The 27145-nt window shown below is 49.8% G+C and overlaps 10 protein-coding genes across 10 annotated transcripts; 5 read left to right on the forward strand and 5 right to left on the reverse strand.

Moving 5' to 3' along the window:
- Positions 1-257: 257 nt before the first annotated feature.
- N7500_001333 (uncharacterized protein) lies at positions 258-1458 on the reverse strand (the record flags this gene model as incomplete). The annotated part of the gene is made up of 3 exons (XM_056672479.1): positions 258-372; positions 434-507; positions 562-1458. The coding sequence occupies 3 exons, from the start codon at positions 1456-1458 to the stop codon at positions 258-260; spliced, it is 1086 nt and encodes a 361-aa protein (XP_056538052.1).
- Positions 1459-2717: 1259 nt separating this feature from the next.
- On the reverse strand, positions 2718-5795 carry N7500_001334 (uncharacterized protein; the record flags this gene model as incomplete). Its single annotated transcript, XM_056672480.1, has 12 exons — positions 2718-3059; positions 3123-3186; positions 3259-3293; positions 3355-3430; positions 3613-3641; positions 4055-4078; positions 4240-4282; positions 4339-4426; positions 4515-4795; positions 4851-5399; positions 5463-5600; positions 5653-5795. 12 exons carry the CDS (start codon positions 5793-5795, stop codon positions 2718-2720), a joined length of 1812 nt encoding a protein of 603 aa, XP_056538053.1.
- Positions 5796-6268: 473 nt separating this feature from the next.
- N7500_001335 (ubiquitin-binding serine/threonine protein kinase VPS15) lies at positions 6269-11177 on the forward strand (the record flags this gene model as incomplete). Its single annotated transcript, XM_056672481.1, has 3 exons — positions 6269-6482; positions 6532-6652; positions 6704-11177. 3 exons carry the CDS (start codon positions 6269-6271, stop codon positions 11175-11177), a joined length of 4809 nt encoding a protein of 1602 aa, XP_056538054.1.
- Positions 11178-13160: 1983 nt separating this feature from the next.
- Positions 13161-15974, forward strand: N7500_001336 (DENN (AEX-3) domain protein; the record flags this gene model as incomplete). Its single annotated transcript, XM_056672482.1, has 2 exons — positions 13161-14561; positions 14625-15974. The coding sequence occupies 2 exons, from the start codon at positions 13161-13163 to the stop codon at positions 15972-15974; spliced, it is 2751 nt and encodes a 916-aa protein (XP_056538055.1).
- Positions 15975-16668: 694 nt separating this feature from the next.
- On the reverse strand, positions 16669-17843 carry N7500_001337 (SDR family NAD(P)-dependent oxidoreductase; the record flags this gene model as incomplete). Its single annotated transcript, XM_056672483.1, has 4 exons — positions 16669-17125; positions 17204-17534; positions 17589-17620; positions 17719-17843. The coding sequence occupies 4 exons, from the start codon at positions 17841-17843 to the stop codon at positions 16669-16671; spliced, it is 945 nt and encodes a 314-aa protein (XP_056538056.1).
- A 603-nt stretch (positions 17844-18446) lies between these two features.
- Positions 18447-21687, forward strand: N7500_001338 (TBC domain-containing protein; the record flags this gene model as incomplete). The annotated part of the gene is made up of 2 exons (XM_056672484.1): positions 18447-18592; positions 18666-21687. The coding sequence occupies 2 exons, from the start codon at positions 18447-18449 to the stop codon at positions 21685-21687; spliced, it is 3168 nt and encodes a 1055-aa protein (XP_056538057.1).
- A 651-nt stretch (positions 21688-22338) lies between these two features.
- On the reverse strand, positions 22339-22963 carry N7500_001339 (uncharacterized protein; the record flags this gene model as incomplete). Its single annotated transcript, XM_056672485.1, has 3 exons — positions 22339-22643; positions 22698-22814; positions 22867-22963. The coding sequence occupies 3 exons, from the start codon at positions 22961-22963 to the stop codon at positions 22339-22341; spliced, it is 519 nt and encodes a 172-aa protein (XP_056538058.1).
- Positions 22964-23395: 432 nt separating this feature from the next.
- On the forward strand, positions 23396-23874 carry N7500_001340 (uncharacterized protein; the record flags this gene model as incomplete). Its single annotated transcript, XM_056672486.1, has 3 exons — positions 23396-23459; positions 23510-23632; positions 23687-23874. The coding sequence occupies 3 exons, from the start codon at positions 23396-23398 to the stop codon at positions 23872-23874; spliced, it is 375 nt and encodes a 124-aa protein (XP_056538059.1).
- A 652-nt stretch (positions 23875-24526) lies between these two features.
- Positions 24527-26218, reverse strand: N7500_001341 (Zn(II)2Cys6 transcription factor; the record flags this gene model as incomplete). The annotated part of the gene is made up of 1 exon (XM_056672487.1): positions 24527-26218. One exon carries the CDS (start codon positions 26216-26218, stop codon positions 24527-24529), a length of 1692 nt encoding a protein of 563 aa, XP_056538060.1.
- A 648-nt stretch (positions 26219-26866) lies between these two features.
- On the forward strand, positions 26867-27073 carry N7500_001342 (dolichyl-diphosphooligosaccharide--protein glycosyltransferase subunit 4; the record flags this gene model as incomplete). The annotated part of the gene is made up of 1 exon (XM_056672488.1): positions 26867-27073. The coding sequence occupies one exon, from the start codon at positions 26867-26869 to the stop codon at positions 27071-27073; it is 207 nt and encodes a 68-aa protein (XP_056538061.1).
- Between the last annotated feature and the right edge of the window lie 72 nt (positions 27074-27145).

Below are 27145 nucleotides of genomic sequence, written 5' to 3' on the forward strand. Positions count from 1 at the left end.
AGGCAATGCCAAATAGGACTTCATGCCATATGAGATAAGTCAATCCAAATAGGAATCATCTCATAAAGCCAAGCAAACAAGAGTAAAACCAAAACAAAAGCGGAGACAAATCAAAGCAAGGCTCTGGCCAGCAGATCCCATACTAGCAAAACTATGCAATTCATAAGACTCAGAGCGAATGTGAATGATACCTCCCTCCGATATTCATTTAAACATGCAAACATGCAAACATGCAGACGTGGGATCAGCCTCTAGGGTTAGCTAGCTGAGCGTCGGTTCGACGATCGTTGCCGCGGACTGGGCACAAGCGAAGACGGCTCAGCGTGGCCGGTAGACTTCCCAGTGTTGCGGTGCTTGTCAACACAATCATGTCTATGATTTACATCAGTACACACGTACACAGTCAACAACAACCAAGATTCTGGAATCTTACCTAGCGAGACTGTCCTGGCGACTGAAACGCCGGTCGCAAAGCTCACAGCTGTACCTCCGAAGCCCGAGATGAACCTGGAAGCCTCATTAGTCTCTCTATTCTTGATTCATTTTGGTCTCTCCACTCACGGTGCTCATATGTCTTTTGAGATCTGAGCTTCGCCCAAAAGTCTTGTGACAGTCATTGCACGGGTGGTTGTTCTTCCATTCGGGGTTGTGCATCTTTTGGTGCTCCTTACAGTTGGAGCGTCGGGTGAATTTGGCTCCACAGATCGGGCATTCCAGGCCGCTGGCAGACACTAGCCTGTCATTTGGTGAGCCGCGCTCACTATTGCTCGAGATTGTGGCCCCATCGGCGATCCTATCGGCAGATGCTTGTGGTGGAGGTACGACTAGTCCTGTGTTGATGTGCTGCCCGGAGGATCTGTCGTATCCCATCTCCATAGCTCCAAGGTAGGGAACGTTGTTGACTGGCAACAGGGGCATCGTGGAGGGAACACACGCATCCGGAAACACGTTCTGGCCCCATTGTCCTGATCCGTTCGCTACAGTGCCTAGAGTAACATCCGATGGCTTTGCCGGTCCCGAGCAAGGTGTGTGCATCCAAAGGTCGGTCAGTTGACTGGGGTAGACATGCTGGCTTTGAACAACCTCCATAGTAGGATTGTAACTGGGGGAGGCGCTCATCGTGGGGCTGTAGAACCCTAGTGAGGTCTCCGAAGCACTGTTGGCGAGTCCATTGTAAACTGGTGGATAACATGTTCCGCTGGTATAGTCATCATATGCGAAGGTGGTTGGTGCTCCAGGAACCAGTTGTGATGGCAGTGTAGATGGGGGAGGGAAGACTTTCAGTTGTCCAAAGGCATTTTCGATTTCGCAGTGGGAGATCCCCAGACCAATAGGGGAAACCCCTCCTTGGGACGAGGTAGACACAGGAGATGAGTAGGTCGATGTCTCGCGAGACCGTCTGTCCTCTCTTCGCGGGGATGTGATTGAGCGATGAAGTAAATCCTGGGTCGGATTCATGTTGTAGAAGAATGCACCGAGAGTCAGAAGTCTCGAACCAACCAAAGGCTAGTCTATATCGGAGTGAATTAAGGGCGACAAGTCCAAGTATATATAGCTAAGACTTTTGAGTCAACAGCTTCGCTGTTGGTGATTGACGGCAGCATACATCGGTGGCTGAGAAGAGTGTGGATAGGGTATGAATTCATTGGAGAAGAGCTTGTGCCGCATTCGACACCGACAACTGTTGAAGATTCAACAACTTGACGCCGTAACAGACAAGGCAGATTTGGAGAGGGAAGGGTCTGTAATTGCGGTGGAAGAGAAAATCGGGTGGGGGGGCATTAAGGGCCGGGTAAGTCTAGGTCTGATGGATACAAGTCAGGGTTTTAGCTCCGGGATCATATATGTCATAGGCATAGATTTAGGGCAGTTGTATTTACAGCCTAGTCTAAGGAGACTGTACCTTGAAGTTCATTTGATACATAGTACATGGGGTACATGTGGTACATATGGTACACATAGTACATACAAGATATACATGACGATGCATAACGGCGGCTGTTGGGTTTGTCTGGTAAAGGCTAATCTATTTCACTACCGTTGGGCCTGGTCTGCCCAACCGAGACGTGTCCCATGCAGGCAGTAGCCATACAAAAACATTAGCAGGGCCCGAGTCTCTGGATCTCGGCTTGGCGAGGATGCATTGGTGTCGAGATGACCAGCACAGCCCTCAAGCATGTATCTCGAGAGACCATACGGCGTATGTAAAATTGATTTCGAACAATCGTGACTTGAGCAGTATGCGGGCCCTTCCGAGAACAGATCCCTTTTGGCTTCATGTATACCATACCATAAACTCCACATTGACTCCACAGGTATATGTCCCTGGACAAACCGTAGATATCTAAATTCAGTTCATTCCTTTCATTCACTTCATCTATAATTACTCTATTTCCCCTATAAATGAGATTGGAAAGGTGGAAAGGAGTACTCTTGAAACGCCATGGACAGGGGGTGTGGGAAGCCCAAAAAATTAAAAAAAAGGAAAAGAAAAGAAAATAGGAGAACTAAAAAAAAGGCGAACGCCGAATCAAAAAAAAAAAAAAACCACACCAAGCCCGTTTCGATTAGGCTGCTCATCGATATGGTTGTTCACAAGCATCTCGAACGGTTTGGAGTTGTCAGGGCTCTCTGCCAACCGACTAGCGCCTTTGGTCCTGCAGGGGCGTGCGTGGCCCTAAGCGCCAGGAGAACCCCCCTCTTTGAACTTTGTGCCGTCACTTGGAAATTGCCTCCACTTGAGCTCGTAGTCGTTCTACCGTGTTGATCAGATCCGCCAGTTGTACTCCGACTAGCTCACGCGCGGCTTGATCCGTACTGGCTTTTCTAGAGAGCCCATTTGTTCCAATTATATGTGGGTCCTGGCACCGGACACGGTCAGGGCCTTGACTGTGTGCCGGACTTTGACTGTGTTTTGATTGCCATTTAGACTCATATGCCCATATCATTGCAACAAATGGGAGGTGAGTGGCTCGGAGTAAGATAATGCGCACGCGGCGAACTGTTCCAGCAGAGAGGAAAAGCCGCATGGGGCGGATACAAAGGAGGGGAATAAGATTCTACCGAAGGTCAGCTTGGAAATATTCCAGAAGATATTCAAATCCAATCAAATTCTAACGGACCAGGGGTGGCATGAAGTATGTTAGTCGTCGAGAATTGCTGCTTTCTAGAACATAAATGGCCAACCTGATTGGGTTAATAATGGACTTTTCCTATGGGGCAGTGCCAACTTCTTGGCCAGACATGATGTATACTTACTGAAAAAGATATTCTTCTCTGGCATGGCGCATCACCTATCAGAAGTGGAATTAATCAACTGCCAACTACGGCGTATAGTAGATCGTATTCATTTACCCCTTCAAGGCTCATACTCATCAAACTGATCAAGGATGAAAGAATGAGAGTATTGGTCATCAGGGCGAACGTAAGCCTATAAATTTGTGTCAGTTTCCTATTATTAGTATTTTCTTTTTTTTTAATTTTGCATCAGAAAACGTGGAAGTTGTAAACGTATGTTAATAGCGTCCTAAAGCAACAGCCGGTCACATATTGAAACGTGATCAGAGGCGCATGCGACTTTCTAAGTGTAAAAGAAAAGAAAAGAGAACTCACATCAAGCCATAGCCGAAGATTGGGGAGATCTAAAAAATTAGCGTGTCAGTTAACTTAACGTGATAGCCAACCATTTCGCCAATCCTTCGGGATTGCGATTGGAACTGCAGAACAGCCGCCTAGTGCGCAGACTTACTTCAGACGCGGTGTCCTATCATCCAATCGATTCAGCGGTCAGTGCACAATGTTCAAAAGGTCAAAGGGTTATGAAACCCACTAATCCAAGAACACTCGATCTGTAAAATGGTCAAAAAAAAAGAGCGGTCACATCAGGGATTATTTGACCGCCATACCCAAAGAACACCTTCACTAGCAGATGTGACATTGTACTAAGTGACAAGCGGTCACGGGCCAGCATGGTAAATGTTGTCAAGAAACCTGCAGGGATTTAGGGATTCTATTCGCCTAGGGCTGAATTGCTTAGCCACACTTACCAATATACAATACTACCACCACCGGAAGAAACCTGAAGAATGCTTTTGTCTGAAACAAAAACTCAATCAGCCTTGGGTCGTAAAGTCATTTGAGGGGATTCGGGGCAAATCGTACCATCTCTTTTAATACCGGGATCTATTCATAGTCATCGGTCAATCCTTTTCTAGAACGTTACATGCAGCATCCACTTACTAAACTGCCGAAGTAGGAATTCAAGCTCACAAGAGAACAGATCCTAATCATCTCGTGTCAGCCCTGTCACCAGGATATTAATTCCACGAATGATCATACCTTGGAACAAGAAATAGAGCCTCAAGGGACAGAATGTCGAATGAGAGCTCAATAATGGGTTTGTCGCCCTTCGCCAGCCCGATTACCCCTGTGGCGTTCTCATTAACTGCAAAATCCACAGATAAACTGCGAAGTAACGAGCCGCAAGGCAGATTGAGAGTACCCGAGTGACTCACTTGTTATGACAAATGCCATTCCAACACCAATTATGCTCAGGTTCCAGAGACTCCAGAACCCCATTTGGTAGAAAACGACCCCCGCATCAATGATTCCACTCAATTCATCGTACGCAAAAGCGACGATCCATACATACATCACCGCTTCAAAGAGGCCAATGGCATCTTGTCTCCTCTCTACCAGGACTGCGTAGTAGAGAAAGAGGAAAGACATGAAAAATGCTGCTTCAAAGATCTTCCGGTACAGAGGTACTCTCAGGCGCGAATATGGATCAGCCGTTCTAATGAAAGAAGACAGTCAGCAACCCTGTGGGACTATAGCTCATCGTGTCTAACCTATTGTTGAAAATATGAGGCTTTTTTGTTGAGTTGACTGTCAGAGAATCCCAGAAAACGATTTCGCCCTTCCAAATACCATCGACCACTCTTTGAACAACTCGTTGGCTCAGAAATCTCTTTGCATGGGCAATTGTTGCAATCTCCAGTGCATTCAATCCAAAAAATTGGGAGTATCGCTGGGCAGCATAGATCTCCTCGTGTCGGTGTGTATCTTGTGAGGTTCCAGGTAACTGAGTCTCCACGGCCCTCTTGCCGCCAAAAAGACGATAGAAAGAAGAGGAATTTGACAAGAGAGGAGTAGTCTCACTTACCACCTGGCTTGCGTCACTTTGGATGGATGCCAGGCCAGGGTTCCCTCCTTCAAATTCAACTGTATTTGCCGACCCGCGTCGCGGTGATGGTAGCTCTTCCAATAGAAACTCAATGGTCTCGCGCTGGTTCAGATGACACAGGAACTGCCAGGCAACAAACTCGCATGCTGCACCACGGCTCTCATTGAGTCCCCAGTCATCTTCGGTGGCAGTGGTGAAGTCCCATTTCAAAATCCTGTATTTGTTAATTAACTACCCGACCTCGATAGTTCCAGGGTCGTCTTTATGGCGAGCTTACATCAGTGCAACAATGATGTAGGGATTATGAGTATCCTCTGCTAAAGCGTGGACCAACTGTCTAAGACGGTGTCCTTGGGATCCGTACAGCATTTGCTCGAATGTGTAGGCCATTTCACCTACCGCCATGCTAATGAAGCTAGAAGGGGCTTCATTAATTCCGTTTAATCAATAAGACAGACAAAACTTACTTGAATAGCTTGGGAAGAACATCAAATAGAGGCTCGTCGGTTTCGATCACCGGAATTTCTGTATGATCCATGTGTGAATCCATCTGGAGAAGCTCTACTTTGATTAGCAGGTCTCCCCTGTGTTTCCCGCCGGAACCAGACATACCGACGTTGATTGAATATTTAACGTTGAATCCAAGATTTTTTTTTCAACAAATTTGGCTGTTTATTCTTTTTATCCCTACTATGTAGTATATCCCTCCTTGGGGATAGGGCAGAACTGCAAGTATCAAGAACGAGATATCGATGAAAGGTCCATGTCGTTTGATCAATGTGGAGGTTTTAGTTGGCCACAAATCACACCATAACAATGATCTTTTGTCAATATTGAAGATAAACAGTCCCACAATATTTAATATGAAAGAAGAAGAATAGCAAGGGAAAAAGGTGAGCTGAAAGTTGTCGATATGTTGCTGACCGCCTTGTGCACGTGTCGACGCGTCCAGTGACTTCATCGTCAAATTTCCAAGGTCCCTTATCGCATAGCTTCCACCTGTGATCTCCATCGCATTTACTCAGTCTGTGACTTTGATCAACCATCGAATCTGTAGCAGGGAGATGAGGGGCAGTCGACACCATGGGACAAGGCTATTCCCTCACAACCCTGTCCGCGGGGTCGGCGGGTATTGATGTGCCTGAACTGTCCGATCTGATCTATGAGAAGTCGATGGGGGGTGGCAGATTTATGAAAAGCATTCGTGCAAAACAACTAAATGGTCTGGTGTTTGTCAAGGTTATCATGAAGCCATTCCCAACCATGGAGCTGGAGCCATATATCAAAAACATAACGAGTATGTTTGGATCCCTTCCCCTATTTCAAGCTTCTAATGTCCACTTCAGGGGAACGAAAGTTGTTGTCGGATGTGCCAAATGCGCTAAGCTACCAGATGATACTTGAGACTGCCACGAGTGGATACCTTGTCCGTCAGTACATCCACAGCTCTCTTTACGATCGAATGAGGTATGTCCATTGCAGTCGTTGCCAGTGAGAAAAAGCCTTACATAAACATAGCACGCGGCCTTTTCTAGAGCATATTGAGAAGAAGTGGATTGCGTTTCAGCTGTTGTGTGCTCTTCGAGATTGCCACTCACTGGATATTTACCATGGTGACATCAAAACTGAAAACGTTTTGGTCACAGCTTGGAACTGGCTGTATCTTTCTGACTTCTCGTCATCTTTCAAACCAACTTTTCTCCCCGAGGATAATCCGGCTGATTTTTCCTTCTTCTTTGACATTTCCGGGAGGCGAACCTGTTACTTAGCCCCCGAACGATTCTGTGTTGCCGGCGAAGAGCCCAGTGAAAACCGCGTCAACTGGGCAATGGATATCTTCAGTGCTGGCTGTGTTATTGCCGAACTCTTTCTTGAATCGCCGATTTTCAACCTGAGCCAAATGTACAAGTATCGCAAAGGGGAATACAGCCCAGAGCACAGTCAACTAGCAAAAATCGAAGATCCGGAAATTCGGGAGTTGATTCTGCATATGATCCAACTCGAACCCGAGTCTCGGTACTCGGCGGATGAATATCTGAATTTCTGGAAGGGTAAGGCCTTTCCGGAATATTTCTACAGCTTTCTTCACCAATATATGTCCCTCATGACCGATCCTTCTTCTGGGCGACCAGACGTGGATGCAGAATCAACCAACCGAGGGGAGGCAGACGAACGAATCGAGCGAATCTACCTAGACTTCGATAAAGTATCTTACTTCCTCGGTTCTAGCACCCGCGGCGTTGGGGCTCTATTTAAAGTCCCAACCCCCAAATTGACAGGCAACACTCTTCCTGTGAGGCTCGATCTGCCAAATGGTGAAGCCAAGACTTTGGCATCCCAGTCACAGCCAGACGACGGTGTATTGATTTTCCTGACACTTGTGGTATCCAGCTTGCGAAATACAGCCAAGGCATCGGCTCGAATCAAGGCCTGCGACATCCTTCTTGCATTTGCAGAAAGGTTGTCAGATGAAGCTAAATTAGATCGCATTCTTCCGTATATCATGATCTTATTGACTGATCGGACTGATACCGTCAAGGTCGCTGCGATCCGCACTTTAACCCAATTACTGAAAATGGTCCAGGTGGTTTCCCCAGTCAATGCCTACTTGTTTTCTGAATACATCTTCCCAAGGCTCCAGCCATTTGTTGCTACCTCGAACAGCAAGTCAAGTGCCATGGTACGTGCTGCATATGCCTCATGCATTGCGTCTTTGGCCCAGTCGTCCTTGAGATTTTTGGACATGATCCAAGCATTGCGTTCCGATACTCGTTTGGCTGCATTAATCCCGGTCGGCTTTGAGCCTCGGTGGACCGAAGATGCGACGTATCACAATCTCTATGATGTGGCTCGGGTTGACCTTTTAGAATACTTCGAGGTTCATACAAAAGCGCTGCTTACAGACCCAGATGCATCGGTTCGGCGGGCCTTTCTGGGTTCTGTATCCAGCCTCTGTGTCTTCTTCGGCAATCTCAGAACAAACGAGGTTGTTCTTAGTCATTTGAATACATACCTGAATGATCCAGACTGGATTTTGAAATGCGCCTTTTTCGAGGCTGTCATCGGTGTTGCTGCCTACGTGGGAAGCCTAAATCTAGAGCTATACATATTGCCTCTCATGGTTCAGTCCATGACAGAGCCTGAGGAATTTGTCGTTGAAAGGGTGATTCGATCCCTAGCGGCTATGGCTGACTTGGGCTTATTCCAGCGATCAACAACGTGGGATCTCCTAAACACGACTGCCGGATTTTTGGGACACCCGAACATCTGGATCCGAGAAGCAGCCGTCAAGTTCGTGGTCAATTCCGCCAAGTTTCTATCGGTAGCGGACATTCATTCCATCCTGACACCCATTATCCAGCCTTTCCTCAAGATCAAAATAGTTGTGTTTTCGGATACCCAAATGCTCGACGCACTCAAACGGCCAATATCGAGAGGCGTATACGAGATGGCCTTCCTATGGGCTTCCAAATCAGACAAGGGTGTTTTCTGGAAGTCACCAAGTCGCGATGGCATGTTCAGCTTGTCTGAGCCTGGATCCTTCAGTCCCCGTGTGGGTCAACGGAATCCTTCCTTTCATATGGCCACCCAGTCAAGAAACGACGAGGACGAACAATGGCTGAGTCGGTTACGAAACCTCGGGATGGGGCCCGAGGATGAAGCCAAGCTTCTTGCCCTCAAAGACTACATTTGGAGGGTCTCATTGCGGCAATCGAGAGAAACCGATGTCAATTCAACCGCACCATTGAGCGATATTGTCAGTCTGACACAACATGGCGTTAAGCCCCAAACGGTGTTCTTTGATAAGGAAATTAAGGATCAGTCGCGAGCAATCTCCTCAGACGTAAGCGATGGTAACGTCGAGGATACAAGGCCGAGAACAATCGCAGATGCCCTGCTTGACGCCTCTACAACCATTGAGCGAATGCCCAGTGCCCATCGCAAGCACTTGCGATCGAAAAGTCAAGTTTCGAAAGGAACAAGACGGGCCTCAGGTGTTCCTACCTTGGACGGAAATGGTACTTCTTCATTATCATCGTCTCCAGTGGCCTCATCGCCTGCGGGAGGACCTGCGTCTCGTCCATTGTCTCCTCCGAGCTTTGATAATGATCGAAGGCTTTCTAGTCGGCGGGCAAGCCCCGGAGAAGATGGCTCATTAACACCAACTAACGCAGACACCAGAAGTTTATCCGATCGTGTACATAAAAAGTCTAGCGCGATGAGCTTATTGAGTCGCAAAGAGAATGCGAAAGCCTACGCTGAAACGGGTACAAGCTCCGCAAACGCCTTTGGAAAGGTAGACGCACCGGTCCAAAGAGGCGGTACACCGCGACCATTGACACCCTTGCTTTCAACCGAGCACAAAGCGACCCAAATAGTGTCGCAGAGATACCGTGCTCACCATTCGTATGGGGGCAACGACCCTGCCGTTCTGCGACTGCTAGAAAACGTCTTTGACGAAAACTATCCGACAGACCTATTTGACCTAGGGCCATATGTCAAAGAAGTTGATACTCGCCAACCGATACGCAGCGCCACAGAACAAGAGCCAAGTAAGATTTGGAAGCCGGAGGGGAATCTGGTCGCGACTTTTGGCGAGCACAGTGCGCCAATCAATCGTGTCGCTGTAGCACCAGATCACTCATTCTTTGCCACCGCGTCCGATGATAGCACGGTCAAGATCTGGGATACAACTCGTCTTGAAAGGAATTTGACCCCTCGATCTCGGCAAACCCACCGTCATGCAACAGGCTCGCGTGTGAAGGCCTTGACCTTTGTTGAGAATACGTACACCTTTATCAGTGCGGCCACTGATGGCAGCGTTCATGCCGTTCGGGTCGACTATCAGAAAGTCAGTCAGACGGCAGTCCGATACGGCAAGCTTCAAATTGTTCGCGAATATCAGCTTCCCATAGCCAAAGACGGATCACCCGAATACGCAGTCTGGATGGAGCATTTCCGTGACGAAGGGCAGTCTACCTTGATCATTGCGACCAACACTTGTCGAATCATTGCGTTGGACATGAAAACTATGCTGCCAATCTACACACTGGAAAACCCAGTTCACCATGGAACTCCAACTACATTCTGTTGCGACCGCAGGCACCACTGGCTACTGGTCGGCACAACTCATGGAATCCTCGACCTCTGGGATCTCCGCTTCCGCGTGCGATTGAAGGCATGGGGTCTTCCAGGCTGGGGTGCTATCAACCGGATCCAACTGCATCCCGTCAAGGCCCGCGGACGCTGGGTCTGCGTATCCAGTAGCGGCAGCCACGGCAATGAAATCACAGTGTGGGATATCGAGAAGTTTCGCTGTCGCGAGATTTACCGAGCGACCCCACTGGGCGTCGGCCCCAATGGCCCGAATGGCGCCCATCACCCTTCCCGCGCCCCTCACCCCTACCCGACACCTATTGTGCCGAGTGATTACGAAGCATGGCGGGTCGATGGCGATCGGCCAGAAGGGATGCTGAGTCGTTTTGCAACAAATGGCCCTGAGTCGGGTACCTCATCTTCCAATCATCCAGCCGGCGATCGACTCGGCATCTGGGCGTTTGCGGTCGGCCTCAATGCCCCCGGGGAAGACAAGGATTCCAACACGAAGTGTGGGTACATCATTTCCGCAGGATGCGACCGGAAGATCCGCTTCTGGGATCTGGCTCGACCGGATCTCTCTTCGATAGTCAGTGGGCTAGACGTCGTCTCAGATGGTAGTGCCAGTGGCAAGCCACACTACGAGCAGACTCAGCCCGGCCCCAGTCTCTTGGTTACCACTGAGCACCTCCCCAGTTCGTCCAGCACTGGCACTTCTCGAGAGACAAGGAAGGGAGCCAGCCCCAGGCCACCGCGTAGTACCGTCATCAGCCTGCAGCAACAGATGCTCTTGAAGAGCCATCTGGATATTATTCAAGACGTGGCGGTCTTGCGTGTGCCGTATGGTATGATTGTGAGCGTTGACCGTGCTGGTATGGTATACATCTTTTCTTAGAATTTCTTAGGCTTTCTAAGCCTTGTATGATAGGTATTATGACAAAACTTCAAGATCTGGAATTCTGCTCTGTCTACGGAATACCCCGTGCAATAAAAAAAAATATCCTCAGTGTCTTTTTATAGATATTCTGCACAATCCCTGATTTGAAATGGAATACGGAGTACTCCGTACGGAGTAGCGGAATGCATAATGGCTTCGTATATACCTTCTACCCCTATCACGGATAACCGTACAAAAATGTCACACCAGCGAAGCTATTGATCCCCCACATGACTCAAAATATATTGTGCAATATACCCATGCCCACCGAAGGAACAAAATAGTCGAACATCTACATTTATGTACGGAGTACTCCGTACTCAATGCTATATTGTGCATTTGATATTAACTCCTGCCACTAGATTGCCTGGGTACCCGGGAACAGTGTACCGGATACTTCGGCGCACGCGGGTTCCAGTTGCACGAACTAAGGTACCGGGTACGACGCCTATTGGTACTAAAACTTTACTGGGGAGAGCTGTGGTGTGGGTCCTTGGACGAAACACTGGTGGATCAGGTCAGTGGATCGACAGGCCAGAGACCCCAATGGGGCCTAGAGCAAGAAAGGCTCTGGAAAGACTTCGGATGGGCAGACTATATTGTACACGGAATCCAGAGCGTAAGGAGTCGTGAAATTCAGTATGACATTTTTTCGTTTTTGATGTACCAGGCACCTAGCTATTTATATCGATGGAAAGGGTTAAAACGAGGGATTTTCAAAATATGATTATAAACTTACAAGCTTGGAACGAATGGATTCGCACTATAATCTCCGAGTCGGACATAAGAGCCCCAACAGTTATAACATACACTTGGTTACCACGTACTGGGTACGTATAGGATGAAGGGTGTTCATGACCATATCCTTGGTCCATGCGGTCCATATGCGATCGGGATCTCTACTATGTCGATACATATAATACTCCGTACTTCGTACGGAGTAGTAAAGAGATCCTTGCCACATGGAACCGGAACCTTGCAAAGTCGTGAGGGGGTCCGGGAAATGAGATCTCCGCTGAAACTACCAGACTGAGTGGCTCGGTAGGATTAGCTTAGTTTGCCGGCTTGAGTCAACCGTCTAGAGTTTGACCAAACGGAAGAAACATGAAATGGCGAGACATACACATCTTGCCTCTGATCTATGTTTGATATCCTTGAGATCTAAGGTCCGATTGGCAACATTTGTACCAAGGTTGAAGCGAACCCATGGGGCCAGGGGAGCCAATCATGTCAATCATTTACCTTGTTGAGACGGGTAACCAGACGGGATATGGTCCGCGATCTTTGATCGACACGGTTCGAGGGATATGTGAAGTGTTGAAGGCTCCTAACTGCCTGCAGGCCAAACACAGGAGCTTGCATATGTATGAATATATGTTGTACTGCAGATATCACGGGAAAGGACTGGGAAACTAGAGTATGGAGTACAGAGTACTGTTGTAAGTAGAAGAGATCATAACAGGCGACGAACGTTCATGATGTTGGATCAAGTGGATATACTACAACAGATGATTCTGTAGAAAACATAAAAGACAGTAGGACTTGAAAAAGACGTGCAAAAGATGAAAAAGACCTGCAAAAGATAAAAAGATGAAACAATACAGAAGATACCCGGTAAACAAAATACAGCTAATTAAAGTGGAGAGAACTCCTCTTTGGCCTTAGTTTACTTGCCCTCGAATCTTCTCCTATTTGTCCTCCCCTCCCCCTAAACCCTCATTCTTGGGTTCTGTTTCTTTTTTTTCCTGTACGGGCGGGTGTGATCTCGAGTCTTGATCATTGAAGTTTCACCCGGACTTCTCTCACACGCTCTCTATCCCCGGTAAAAAAAACACTCGTTTCGAACTGCTCTGCTTTCCTATATCACGGATTTGCGACTCCGTACTCGCCCAACTTGACTCCTAACTTGACTCCAAACTCGATATATAAATCTGCAACGCAATGGTCCATTCTCTGCGAGATCATGGGTCTTTTGTGCGGCCATCCACCCGGGATCGGCCTACGACACGCGGTGAAGGGGAAAATTCGCTGGTCGTCCCTAGCCGTACGTCGTCGTTGCACTCGCGCATCACTCAACCTATTCCGTCAACACTTAGCATCAAGCCCGCTCAGCGGACACCGAAAACACTCACCCATGCTTACATGGTATGTGGTGTCGGACGGGAACCTTCACAATGGGTCAAGGCCCCTGCCCCCGCCCAGGGTAAGATTGGCCACATGAAGGGAGCCGTCGGTCAATTTTGGCTTCCCGAGATCCTGGGAAGCAGCCCTAGACTAGAGCAAGATAACGAGATTGCACGAGCGTTACACGCGGCCATGCGAGCATGCTTCCCTCACGACGTGGAGATCTGCACCGGCAAAAGCCAGCCTCACTGTGCACACCACGCGTTCGTCTTGCAGCAGGACTCTTCTCACACTCTGTACGGGATCGCGCTGCGCGTTTGGTCCCGTGCCGATGAGAAGCGCGCCGAGACCATCCGCGAGCTACGCAAGAAGACGGAGCCGGACTTCTACGATAATCCCGATGAGACCTACTGGATTCCTTACTGCCTCAGCTTCCTTTCCCGGTATCCGCTCTACGATCTGCTAGGTGACTACCTCCGTGGCATGTGGATCCACTGGAACAAGGCCACCAACCTGTTCCACGCCGAAGAGGTCTCCCGCATCCTTAGCTTCCCGGCCCCGCGTCTCAACGACTTGGTCCGGATTGATATGAAGGATTATGCACTGTGCTATCAGTTCCCCTCGTCGCCCACCGGGTTCCAGAACTTTGCCATGTGGCCATTGTTCACTTGTCTGTCGATCCCCAACATCGTTGGCGTGATTGAGGCTGCTGTCTCGCCTACCCGCCGTATCATTTTCGTCAGCCACTACCCGGCGATGCTGACTGTTGCTGCGGAAACCATTCGTTACTGCGTTCGCGTCTACGAGTGGAGTGGTCTGTACGTGCCCGTGGTTCACGCCCGCCACGTGAAGGAGCTGGTCCAGGAGCCCGGTCCCTACATTCTGGGTATCACTGCCGAATGCCGGACTCTGTTCAACGCCCCATCTGATGCCCTCGTGGTCGATCTCGATCGGAACTTTGTCCTTACCTCCAGCCCGCCTAATGTGTTGAACCAGGGGCAGCGCACCAAGTTCATCAACCGCATGACCCAGTCCCTGAATGGGGATGTGTCGCCTTCCGGTGTGCCCCCACACCTGCGCACTGCCTACGCTGGTGGCAAGCTCATCCCGGCTGGCCAGATCATCGTTATGAGAGGGGAGGTCGAAAGCATCGAAGAGCCCCAATGGTGGAACCAGGATGCTGTCATGGGCGTCATGGACCATGTGTGTGAGAAGTTGGTATGTTTGCTCGCCTCTCAAGTTGTCACTAACCGTAATTTAAATTAACATTCCATCTTTTAGGGCCGCAACACCGGTATGAAAGCCATTTTCGGTGGCTCCGTCAAAAAGCCCCTTATGACCAAGGTTTCCATGCGTCATCTCAACGAGATTGTCCGTGAGCGCAACCAGTACTCTCGGGATGCTATGGAAGCTTGGCAAGACTTCATCAACCTCAAGGGCAGAATGGACACCGAGCTCAGCAAGGTCACCAAGCGCAACAACTTCTTGGTTGAGGAACTCGAGACCTGGAAGCAACAGTTCCTCAAGTTCCAGGCCTTTGCCGAGCAGCTCACGAAGGAGACCTCAGAGCTCAAGGTCAAGATTGAAAACCACAAGCGCGAGAGCCGTCGTCTCACTAGTCTTATTGATCAACAGAAGGACGATGTGGTTCGTCTAACTCTGCGCTTGTCTGGTACTGAGAAGCAGCGCGACGATGCTCTCGAGGCACTGGTCCTTCAGCAGGAGATTGCCGAAGAGCTCGAGCGTGAGCGCAAGCGTAACCAAAAGGAGATTTCCGCTCTTTCACATACTAACGCGACTCTCGCTCGCGAGCGCGAAGATGCCCAGCGTGTTGTCATGCACCTGCGCAGCCTCATCAATGGCCAGAGCCACCACATGGAGCACATTGTCCGCTCTATCGGTAGCAGATCGGAGATTACTGAAATGGTCGAGCAGGGCTACGAAGACGCTCCCGAGGAGCTCAAGGAGGATGCGTCGGTCGCTGGGTCGAAGGAGTCCGTTAAGACGGCTAAGGAGGTCAATGGTGACAATACTCTGGTAAATCACATGAAGCCCGAGTTGGAGCAGCATTTGCTGAACCTCGGCAAGGATCACAAGACCCTTGCTCGTCTCAGCATCACAGATGTCGCAGACCGCTACCTGCGCGACAAGACCGATGCCATCGCAGATATCATCCGCAGCATCAGCGATCAGTGTGCCGCCGCTGTCGAAGGCTTGCACCTGGCCCAGGACGCCGAGGACGAGGAAGAGCCCGCAATCTCTTCCAAGCTCCACCAGAACGACCGTCTCGGCTCCGACTACGAAGGTAGTTCCAGCCGCGCTCCTAGCGAGATCAGCGACGCTGACAACAACTCTCTCCACCCGGACAACCGCCATTCTAGCATCCCCCCGACCCCGGATCTGGTCCACAACCGCTCCAGTACGTCCATGTCCATGGTCAGCAGCTCGACTTTCCCCGAGCGGTCAAGTCAGCAGTATGGCCCCGGCGATATCCCGACCCGGATTGTTGAGGACGATGACGAGCACGCTCACGAGACTGAGAACGTTGATGACCAGCAGACTGAGCGTGGTACTCTGTCCAAGCAAAATAGCGAGGATCTCATGCGGCCTTCGACCGCACGGGTGATTTAGATCATCAGCTCTCCAGGTTAGATGACGCAACGCTTGACTGAGACGAACCTGCTTCTGCTTTTTTTTTCTCCCCTTCTCTGTCCATTCCTTCTGTCTGGCGAGGCACATTTTCCTTCTCTATTTCATCTGTGTAGTATTCTGAATACACACAGACGCTTTGGTTGTCTGGCGCACTTGTCATTTCTCCTGTTCCTCTTCGTCGTGTCGATTCTTCTTGATCTTCATTATATCCCGACCACACATGTGTCGTGTTTTCTTGTCCAATAATTTATGGCCATTTTTGCCATCCTGGGTCTTGTTATCTTTTTCCTTACTCTTTTTGCTCCTTATTTTTGCCCTGTTGTTCCTGAGGAAATCGTTTTTCTACTATGTCGTGCCGTCTGGGATGGAACGGCTTTGATTTACGCTCATCTCAAAGAGCCCTCCACTTTGCACCACCACCATCCGCACTGTCTGCGGATATTTCCTATTACCTAGTCCTTGATCTGGATTGGTCTCGTCTGTCAGGGTCTATATATAGCTCCCTGTTTAAAATGGATTCTGTGAATTTGAAAATTTTTCCAGTGATACGCCCGTCGTAGCCGAAGCAACTTCGAAGGCTTATGGAAGAATTCGAGTCATCCTTGTCTGATTCGTATGCTAATCATGAACTATGTACTTCACTCAAATTGCAACTCAATGCCTAGATCACATTTTAAGCCAACTTCCCCGGCACAAAAGGATGTCCAGCACTCAAACCACCACAAACTGCCCAAGCCTGCCCATTAACGTAGCTACTCTCATCGCTACCAAGGAACAGTGCAACGCGCGCAACCTCATCAGCAACAGCTCCTCGTTGCAATGGGTTCAACTGTCCGACCTTGCGCTCCGTGCCGCGCTCCCGCGCCCGGTCAAACACCGTCTGCGTCATTCCCGTCTCAATCAGTCCGGGGCAGATTGCGTTCATGCGGATACCCGTCCCAGCGAGCTGGTACGAGACCGTCTGCGCTATCGATACGACTGCTGCTTTTGATGCAGAGTAGTCAGTTGAGCCCGCGTTAGAGCGGAGGCCTGCTACCGACGCTGTGCCGATGATCGAACCGCTTGGATATGGCTTCGACGCTGAAGTTATCTTCATTGCTGGTGCCGCGTATTTGGCTGCTAGAAAGACGCTGTTTGTCCCGGGTTGATTAGGTTGGTTTGATTCTCTGGGAATTATGTTTGCTTTATTTCTGGAAAAATGTACGTACCCGAGAGCATTTACCCGCATTGTGTTGAGGAATCCCTCACTGTCGATCTCGGTGAATACCTTTGGCTGGCCTACCACGCCTGCGTTTGCAAAAAAGACGTCTAGTCGGCCGTATTTGCTGATCGCTTCGTCAATTACTTCACTCAGAGCTTTTTCATCGGCCGCGTCAAATGACCGCACGTGGATGTCTACGCCTGGGTAGAGGGACTCCAGCTCCCGCTTGTGAGTTGCCAGATGGGTGTCACTGAAGTCGCAGATGTAGACTGCTTTGGCGCCATTGTTGGCGAATTGGTGCGCGCTAGCCCGGCCGATGCCATTAGGAGAGTTTGCACCTGGATTTCAATTGGTACGGAGGTTTTGATATGGGGTTGAGAAATAGTGCATACCGGTCACGATTACTACCTTGTCCTTGACCCGGCTATAGATTCGGTTGTTAGCTATGCCTTAGCTTGATACTGACGCAATGCAAGAAGCTGAATAAAATAGCATAGAGCTATAAGCTTCCAGACTACTTACGGTCCTGCTGAATCAGGGGCAACATGACGGATCTTGGGGATATCCTCAAACTTGCCCTCGGAGCGAATGCCCTCAACGAGCTGCTTGCTCAAAGCCTGTAGACGTTGCTTAGCTACAGCAGACATATTTGTTAATCGCTGAGTAGGCTGAAGAGGGCTGATAGTACGAGAACGAATTGAACGCACTAGAGGAACAGCTTGAGCTGAGGTAGCTTCGTAGTTATAACAGTTCAGCTTTCCCCACTATGTCGGTTATGCGGAGAGCCGAGGCTCCAAGGCTACGCTAGGGCATAGGAGCCAACATAGTAGAGAAATCACGTGCGATAGATAAGCAATCGAGTCACATGACAGCCGCACGGTCACGTCATGTGCCTCAGGGTATCAAAGATGTCTTTTGTGGGTTTCAGGATAACTCCAAAATCTGTGGTCTTTGTTTTCGCATGCCTTTGTTGGTCCTAAAATAGGTTATCTAGGGTTAAAATTCGGGTGCCCCTGAAAATCACGGTCGATCTCCCTTCATTCCACCCACGGATCGCTACAGCAAGGATCGCCAAGCACGCCCGACAAGACAAGCCAAGTATCAGAAAGCTACATAAACTACTTGATTCTTTCGCTTGCTAGCCCGGACGTCATTTCCAATTTACCCAGATCCGACAGCTTCCAGAAAAGCCTTCATGAAGCCGTTAATCAACGATTCTACCGTCCACGCCATTGCCCGGTTGTTGAGTCATGGCAGATTCCGAAGTCCATTCCCAGCGGCGTTCTTCCTCCCAAGCGTCAAGCGCCTCGAGCAGAAGTCGAAATGCTAAAATCACTCGCGCCAAAATGCAGAAACGGCACTCAGGCTCCTCCCACACAACAACCGATTTGACCTCGTTCCCCTCGCTTTCACCCCCCAGACAAATCTTCGACCCTCGCCTGTGGACTGACAAACACATTGTTTGCCAGCGAAGATGGAGCGGAATCGAATGGAGGTAGCACTGGCCGGGGGCGGAAGGCTACGCTCGCAAATTTGACAACCGGGCCGTCGCACAAATCAGGCCGAGCTGCCCTCTTCGCCGATTCCGTCCCGACACATGATATTCCAGGTGCCCTACATTTGGCCGATGATGCGCACATTGAGCGACTGGTTGCTGGAACAGGAGCCGTGAAGATGGTGAGGCAGTTCGCCCGCGATCTGGCCCAACGGGATGCTGAGATCTCGGCCCTCCGCCAACGCGCCGATGCAAGGGAGCGAGAACTGAAAAGAATGTTACGAGACGTGTCTGTGTCCAACCAAGACATTGAACGACGTCTATATCAGTTGGAGAATCCGCCGAACGATCGTGTCTCGGATGCAGAAAGCACTCATAGCAGCGATCATGCTGGTCAAACCTACTCTGGCCTAAACGGATTGATGTCTCAAGCTATGGAAGACACTGTGGGCTCTCGGCCTTCTAGCGACTCTGCAGAAGCCCAGGCCACCATTCGAGCCCAGCGTTTAGACAATGATCTCCGAGGCAGCGGGACCACTGACAGCCGGAAGCGTCAAAGCTCGATTCGGGGCTGGCAGGAATACTTTTTTGGATCGGCTAACACAAGCCGGAAAACTAGCCGCGCCAGTAGCATCATGAGTGGTGTTGGTGAACTCGGAGAAGAAGAAACGGAGCGTCTCCGAGTGCCTAGCAATCCTGCAATGCGACGCAAAGCGATTGATGAGCAGCTATTCCAGCCCCCAGATGGCCCAGCACAAAACACACCGGCGAAGCGCGTTGCTGGCACGTCCACAAATTGTGATGATGCAAGCATTCATTCTCGCAAATCTTCACGATCTCTCGGCTCTTGGACTGTTAAGTTATTTGCTGGCAATCCCCAGTCGAGCAAAGAAGCAAGTGATATTGAGTCTGCCCACAATAAACCCCAACACAGAATGCCAGAAGGAGATAAGAGTGCTTCGTCTACACTATCTGGCAACTCCAAGAGTTCAATGTCGGCAATGGCCGCACTGAAGAGGATCAACAGCAATGCCAGCATGCCTACTACTGGACGATCTGCCAGTGGATCAAGCGTCCAGAGCAAAATAAACTCTCCTGCCCCTCGACGGACTGCAGCTGGTAGTGTGTCTCAAGGCGTGGCGTCGGAGTCTATGGATAGAGGCTCCACAAATCTTGGACCTGTCGAGATGGACGCCATTTTGCCCATGGAATCCAAGCCTCCGACGCTCACGCCTATCTATAACAATTCCCAAGCGGGCGAGTTTCTCACTGACCGATTCGGTTTCATTTATGATCAACACAGGAAGAAGCGTCAGAGAGAAGCCAACACTACCAAGAGCAGCATTCACCGTCTGAGTATAACCGAAACTCTCGGTACTCTTCGAAGTGATGCGTCAGATCATGAGGATGACCCCGAAATCACAAAACTTCGGCATGGACCTTCTGATGGCTCACGTTCCCTGCCTGACTCGCCAGATGACCCTGATAGTGGAGCTGTTGCCATCCGTCGCTGGCAGGACTACCTGAGGATCCCGTCCCGCCCCACGGAGCTATTGTCCCACACGCCCTCCGCAGGCCCGATTGTCTCTTTAACAACGGCAGGAGAAAATCGCTCCCATAGCTCTTCTGTTTCATATGACAAAGACGGGGCGCTGGCCATTGGCTCCAGCGCACAACCATCTGCATCTACCTCGGCTATCACAGCCGACCGCCCCGAATTCGCCGGTTTGTCATCAGACCAACTCAAAGACACAGCATCCAGGTTCACTGTCGCAGATATGGAGCCCGTAAAAATGTTATTGGAACAGTTGACTGATCTCCATGACACTTTGCAACGCGATCGGACCGTGAGATGGAACGAGTTCCTACGCAAAGTGCGTGCTGAACGCCGAAAAGAGGGCGAAGCGGCAGCCGCTGCAGCAACTTCTGATCGATCTCTCGCTGCTGTTGACACCCCGGAAGTCTCGCTCGCCGACGGCGAAGTTGTAGGCATCGCAGGTCTAGGCAACAAAGGCAAAGTTGGCCGAGCGAAATGGCGCGAATTCCGGATGCTCGTACTCGGCGGCATCCCAGTTGCTCTTCGCGCCAAAATTTGGTCTGAATGCAGTGGGGCTTCGGCAATGCGAATTCCTGGCTACTATGATGATCTCGTCCATGGTGTTGGCGGATCGGACCCCGATCCCTCTGTCGTCGCACAAATCGATATGGATATACGCCGCACTCTTACCGATAATGTCTTTTTCCGCAAAGGGCCTGGAGTCAGTAAACTGAAAGAGGTTCTGCTTGCTTACTCGCGCCGTAACCCAGAAGTAGGCTACTGCCAGGGCATGAACCTCATTGCAGGTTCTTTGCTGCTCATCATGCCCACTGCCGAGGATGCGTTTTGGATTTTGACCTCGATGATCGAGATTATCTTGCCCCAGCACTACTACGACCATGGCTTGCTTGCCTCTCGTGCCGATCAGGTAGTCTTGCGCCAGTATATCTCAGAGCTGCTCCCCAAACTCTCAGCCCACTTGGAGGAACTAGGTATTGAGCTAGAAGCACTCACCTTTCAATGGTTCCTCTCTGTCTTTACAGACTGTCTCTCTGCGGAGGCACTGTATCGCGTATGGGACGTGGTTCTATGTCTCAATGTGACCAGCGCAGTCAACGGCTCCGGGTCAAATGCCTCTGGTACTAAGGAGAGCAATGACAAGACTACCAAGGTTGCCGAGAACCATACTTCTGGCAGCGGAGGCGGAAGTACATTTCTGTTCCAAGTTGCTCTCGCACTTCTCAAGCTCAACGAGCAGCAGTTATTGACGACCTGCTTGACGCCGGCCGCGCTCTATACATACATCAACCACCAAATGACCAACCACGCCATCAGTATCGACGGGCTGATCCAAGCCAGTGAAGCACTGCGTAATGTGGTCCGCCGTGAGGATGTTGTTACTCGTCGTGCTGATGCTCTGCAAGAAATGCGCGAATTGAGCAGCGGTGCAGGCATCTAGATGTTTGACACGGAATTCCTCGTCATCATCTTCCATTCATTTCCCCCTACATTTTTCACGCAATGCCGATACGACCTGAGCATAAGGCAAGGAGTTTTGAGTTTTCTGTTCTATTTTTCTCATTGCCTGGCGCTATTTCCCTCATTATTATTCTGTTTTGCGAAAGCGCATGTTGACATAGCCGATGTTCTCGTTGCTCGTCTCATACACCAACCCAGCATTTGAGATACCCCTGGATTTTACACTTGGGTGGCAGCACTGTTAGACTTGTTTGAATGAGATCAATTTTTCTTGTCGTTAATTCTCTTATCCGGATCATTGTGACCTTGCTGATTATAGTCAATGGAAGGACACGGGCACCTCTCCTATAATCCTGGAGGACTCTCAATTTCTCTTACAAATTCAGAAATTACACCCGGGATCAATATTATCCAAGGGACAGCAAGCTGGTTTGAGTCCTTTCGTTCTCGCAAAAAGACTACTAATCCTATGGGACAATTCAAAAGCAGAACAGGTGGTATTGTACTCCGCAGTGGAACAACAAACCCATATGTCCACAAAAAAGTACCACGAAGGGAAGCATTGACCATATATCCTCAACTATTCGAACCAAAGATCATCAAACATGTGCAGATATCACAGCTACTCGGTTTACCCTGTCTCGGGTCTTGGCTGTCTTGTACTCGACTCGAAATCAGCCAATGCCGGTCCATCAACCCTCTCCATATAGCGAATAATTTCCAACTGGTGAAGCTTGTATTCAAATGTCTGCGCATCCGAGACACTTCTGCAGAGCTCTCCATCGGTGCTGATAGGAGCCGTGACTGGATACGGTGCTGTAGGCATGAACCTAGCCTTCAACTGAGGCTTGAAGGACTCTCTGGCTATTTTCATTCTTCGACCGTCTTCCGTGCCAGTGTAGGGGTCGTAGTTGATGTTGGCTTGATCCATGAGGCCTACTATATATCAGTCTCGATTCTCTGGCTCTTCCAAGATTCTCGCAAACGTACGCTCCATATGCTTGATGTAAAGGCACAGTCTCTGATATGTGCGTTGGAACTCGCGTTTCTTGATTGTTGCCCTGACATCAAGGTCCAGCATCCAGGAAATCATTGCACAGGACAGTCCTGCCAATCAATGTCAACATGTTGTCTTTGATTAGGAGGATGTTCCGCTTACCATCTTTGCTGTAGCTATATTGTTCACTCAGATATGGCGCTGGAATCTTTTCCATGCGATTCACGAAATCCGGGGGAGGCATATCTTGAGAGGCCATTTCAAGTCGATCTAGGATAATGATCCAGAGGATATTGAGTATTCAAGAGATTTCTCTCTCTTTTTCTACGATGGTCGGATTCAAGCCGGGTTAGCATTCTCTTTGTTCTTCCGCGGTCTATCTCAACCATTCAGACCGGAAAGAAATTTCTTTGTTTTGTATTCTCTCAAGGCTCTGAAAAGTCACATAACGCGTAAGAAAGTCGATGGGATATGGAATGCGTGGCCAAATTCTTTGTTCTTGAAATAGGTATACTTCGACTTGGCTTTGTTCCAAGACGTTTCTCAGAATTGAAGATATTCAACCCTCTCTGGAATTCGAAAGCACGTTGCCCTACTGACATTTTTATGCTGCTTGACCTATAAAGTCCTCCCGATTCCCTTTGATACCTCATCTCATCTTTCTATACTGTCTTTGATCTATCGGTTGAAAATGAATTACGAGCGCCTGGCAGCTGAGATACCTGCTCTCTATAGGCTATCGAGGGAATCCAAAGGTAATGGCTCTATTTCTCTTCTAGCCCACAAGTCTAACAAAATAAATCAGAGGCCGACCTTCTCAACGGCCTTCTAGGCTGGATCCGTAACGATACCTTTGGGAAGGTGGCAGAAGTCTGCGCTCTCTGGGGTGCAATTGTCCAGGCCAACAAGCACCTTGCTAAAGTTGATCGTAAGACTATACGCTCGATCTTGTAACTGTTGCTGATCAAGTTCTCTGATTTAGGTACGCTGCAATCGCGTACGATTGATCATGAGCATTTCAATCTCAAAGAAGTTCTGAATTCAGAGTTGAAACAAGCCAAGGAGATGATGGCTTCCATCCCTGGTGGCAGACGGGCAACTACAGTCACTACCGATGAGGACTTTTCTCTGGCTATTAAGCGACTGAAGTACCTCCGCGAGTACAAATAGTCTGTTTGGGTACTCGGTCTGGGGTAGATTCATGGATAAGGGGGTGAATTCGGGCGTGAGTGTTTGGCCTCGTCTATCTCCGGGTCGATGACCCCAAGCTGGACAATTTCCTTAGTGTTATAAGGTTACATGAAGTAGAGGCAAGAAAGAGTACGAGCAGGAAATCGGAGTTCTACTGGGGTCTTCATACAGAAGTGGCTTACACATCTGTCAGTGCCACCTAGAATAGCCTAATGATGAACACGAGTGCACTGGATAAGGTGAGGGCAACGATCAGAATACTAGTGAATATTGTAGATCCATAAAGATAAAGCCTTGTAGTCTCAATCTGGGACTACCTTTACGAGTTAGAAAGGTACAAATCGAATCTGATATACACAAAGCCGTGGAAAACCGTCCCAAATCCCTCCGGATACCCCGGGTACAGCTTTATACACCGGATTTGGGTCTGTAAGACCCCCCAAAAGGGGCCAGAACCCTACAAGGGGGATGTGGTGGGGTTGGTGGGGTTGGCGGGTTTGGTTGTGAGCAAAACCCTGTCAAGGCTGATGAGCTCACTCTTGACTTGGTTCAACGATCGTGGAGAAGTCGCGAATATGGACGGTGTGAAACGTTAGAAAGGTCGGGAAGAGGTAGGTGATATCTTCTTGTCTCAGCTCGGGCTCTGATCCACCCAGAATTGACTGTTATCTAAGACCGTCGTCAGATCCAGTGAGTCCATTGTCGGACGCAATCCAAGATCCATCACATCGCGTGCAACGGCTTTGATCTGCCGCATGATCGACTGGGAAATAGCCCATGTACGGGCCAGGGACTTGAAGACACCGATCGTCAACGCGAGACGGTCCCGGCTAGGGTCTGGCATTTGACCGGCTTTGACAGAGCAGGTGGCCAGCTGGACGATGGAGCTTAAAGTGAGCGCGCAGATGAAAAATGGAGTATGCTTGATCACGGGTAGACGGAAGGCAGCAAGGCGGGACAACTCTCGGGCGGCCTTGGCGGCCTTCATGGCATGCTCGTTGTGGGAGAATGCAGGCACACTGATCGGACCATGGTGGCCACAGATGACTTCCGCGGCAACGGCAGGAGACGAAAGAAGATCGGACCGCGGGAAGTTGAGGTAGATGGCTGCACCGTTCAACATCATGGTCGCCTGGAACATGATCTCATCCACGCTCCCGTCGGGACGCAAGAGCTCTTCCTTGGACTCTGGCAAGTGATGGCCCCAACTACCAATCCGCGCATCAAGAGCTTCCACTTGGTCCTGCTGGCCTTGGGTCATATTCTGCATCGCCACCACACGGCCGAGAATTCGTATGGCTTCAATGCGATAGCAGTATGAGGAGAAGTCGCGATCTTCATCCGCGAACACACGTCCGTCAAACTGCGCAATTGTCGGGGGCGGTGGCGGCGGTAGGGCATCCTGATAGATCCGCTCCTCACATGGAAGTGAAACCTCGAGCGGTACTTGGTTGGTCCGGTACTCGCGCTGAACACCGAGAGCAGTCATGAGACCTTCAATTACGAAGAGTTCCCACCAGGTACGCCGCAGAGTCTCTGCGCGGATTGGATCCCCGTGGCTTGCAAGGATCGCAAACGTCCCTTGATGCATGCCGAGCTCAAAGGCCGAATCTACTGCAGCAGCCAAACAGGCACCGGCTTCGGCGCGCTCATTGTCCGAGTGAAGCACAATGGCGAGCAGAAGCAGCGCTTGCACCTTTTCCACCGACAGATTTTGTTCTTTGACCATTGCGATGATGGTAGGGCGGTACGTGTCACTCGAGGCGGCCGGGGTGAAATGGGCACCGATGAACTTCATCACCTGCTCCAGGTATGCGGGGAAGATGTAGCGACTGAGGAGCCGGTGAGGTGGTAGGATTGGATGAGCGGCGTGGAAATAGTTATAGTAGATATCGAGCAGGTAGCCATCCCCGCCCACAGCAGTGGATGAATCCGGGGTCAACGGTCCGCTGATTTGGCGAGCGGATGAAACGATTGGTGTCGAAAGACCGTGTAGTCCGGGACTAGTCGAGGCGGACGAGGGCAATGGTACGGTTGGCGAATAAGTGAAGCCAGTCTGCAACGCCCAATCCACGGGAACATCGAGCATGCCTACCGGGTTGGGATCCATGGGCAAGTAATCCGGTGAGTGGGCGCGACGCTTTTTCGAGGGGCCCTTGTAGCCTCTCCGAGACTTGGTATATTCGCAAGGGGATCGGGCGTGTTCACAGCGGCCGCAGACGGGAGTCCTGCCATCGCATTTGAGGTGTTTGTGTCGGCACTGAAGACAGGCCAGTAATGCAGGACCCGGTTTAGATCCAGAAGTAGTCTGGAATTCGGTCATGGTGAAAAATGACGCATATAGGGAATGGGGGCTAAAGCGATAAAGTAGAGAATAAGATGAATTGGGGGGCGGAAGAGGGGATTGAAGATGTTCCAAGGTGTAATTCGCGTTACGCACTAAGGGGTTGAATCAGGATTCTCTCTCTGAGGGAAGCCTGGAAACCTGTATATATATATATATGTATGTATATATAGTTTCAGAGGTCTGTGAGAGGGTCAAAGGGATAACTAGAGAGAGGGAGAGGGAGAGAGAAGTAAGAAAAGGAGAGAAAACACAAAACAATATTACACAGATGACAATGTCACCATGCAAATGGTTTAGTATGTAAGGAGTACATTACACCGTAATATCGTACTCCACATTTACATTACATAGCTTCCCACCTTGACCCTACCGCTTTCTCTACTTGATCATCTCTATCGCTACCTCTTTACTCTCTACTTGTCTACTTGTCTACCTATCTGTCTACCTGTGTATCCCCATCATCTACCTCTTGATCCTCTCCACTTAAGATTAATTTGTCTCTGGGGATACCATTACACAATCACCATCTCTCGAAATACCAGCCGACGTGTCTTCTCCGACTATATCACTCATCCCTTAACGCTGTATCTCGTGTGAACGTTCACATCCTTTCTTCCTTTCACAATGATCTCTGACGACGACCTCTACCGCCTCGCCATCTTCCTGGGCTCATGTGCCATGATGATGATTGTACTATACCACTTCCTCGACGTCAATTCCAGCGAGGAGGAACCCGAGTCTGTCGAATCAGCAAGCCAAATCAAGGAGGAGACTGTCCCAGTGATGTCCACAGGAGGGGTGTTGATCTCGGAGAAAGGGAATAGAATTTGAGTTGTCGGGGGAGAGAAGGAAGGACAAGAATCCAACAGCGGAACCAAGATACCAGTGCCTACAGCATTTGAT

This window comes from Penicillium coprophilum (assembly GCF_028826855.1).
Source record: "Penicillium coprophilum strain IBT 35676 chromosome Unknown utg000001l_segment0_segment0, whole genome shotgun sequence".
NCBI lineage: Eukaryota > Fungi > Ascomycota > Eurotiomycetes > Eurotiales > Aspergillaceae > Penicillium > Penicillium coprophilum.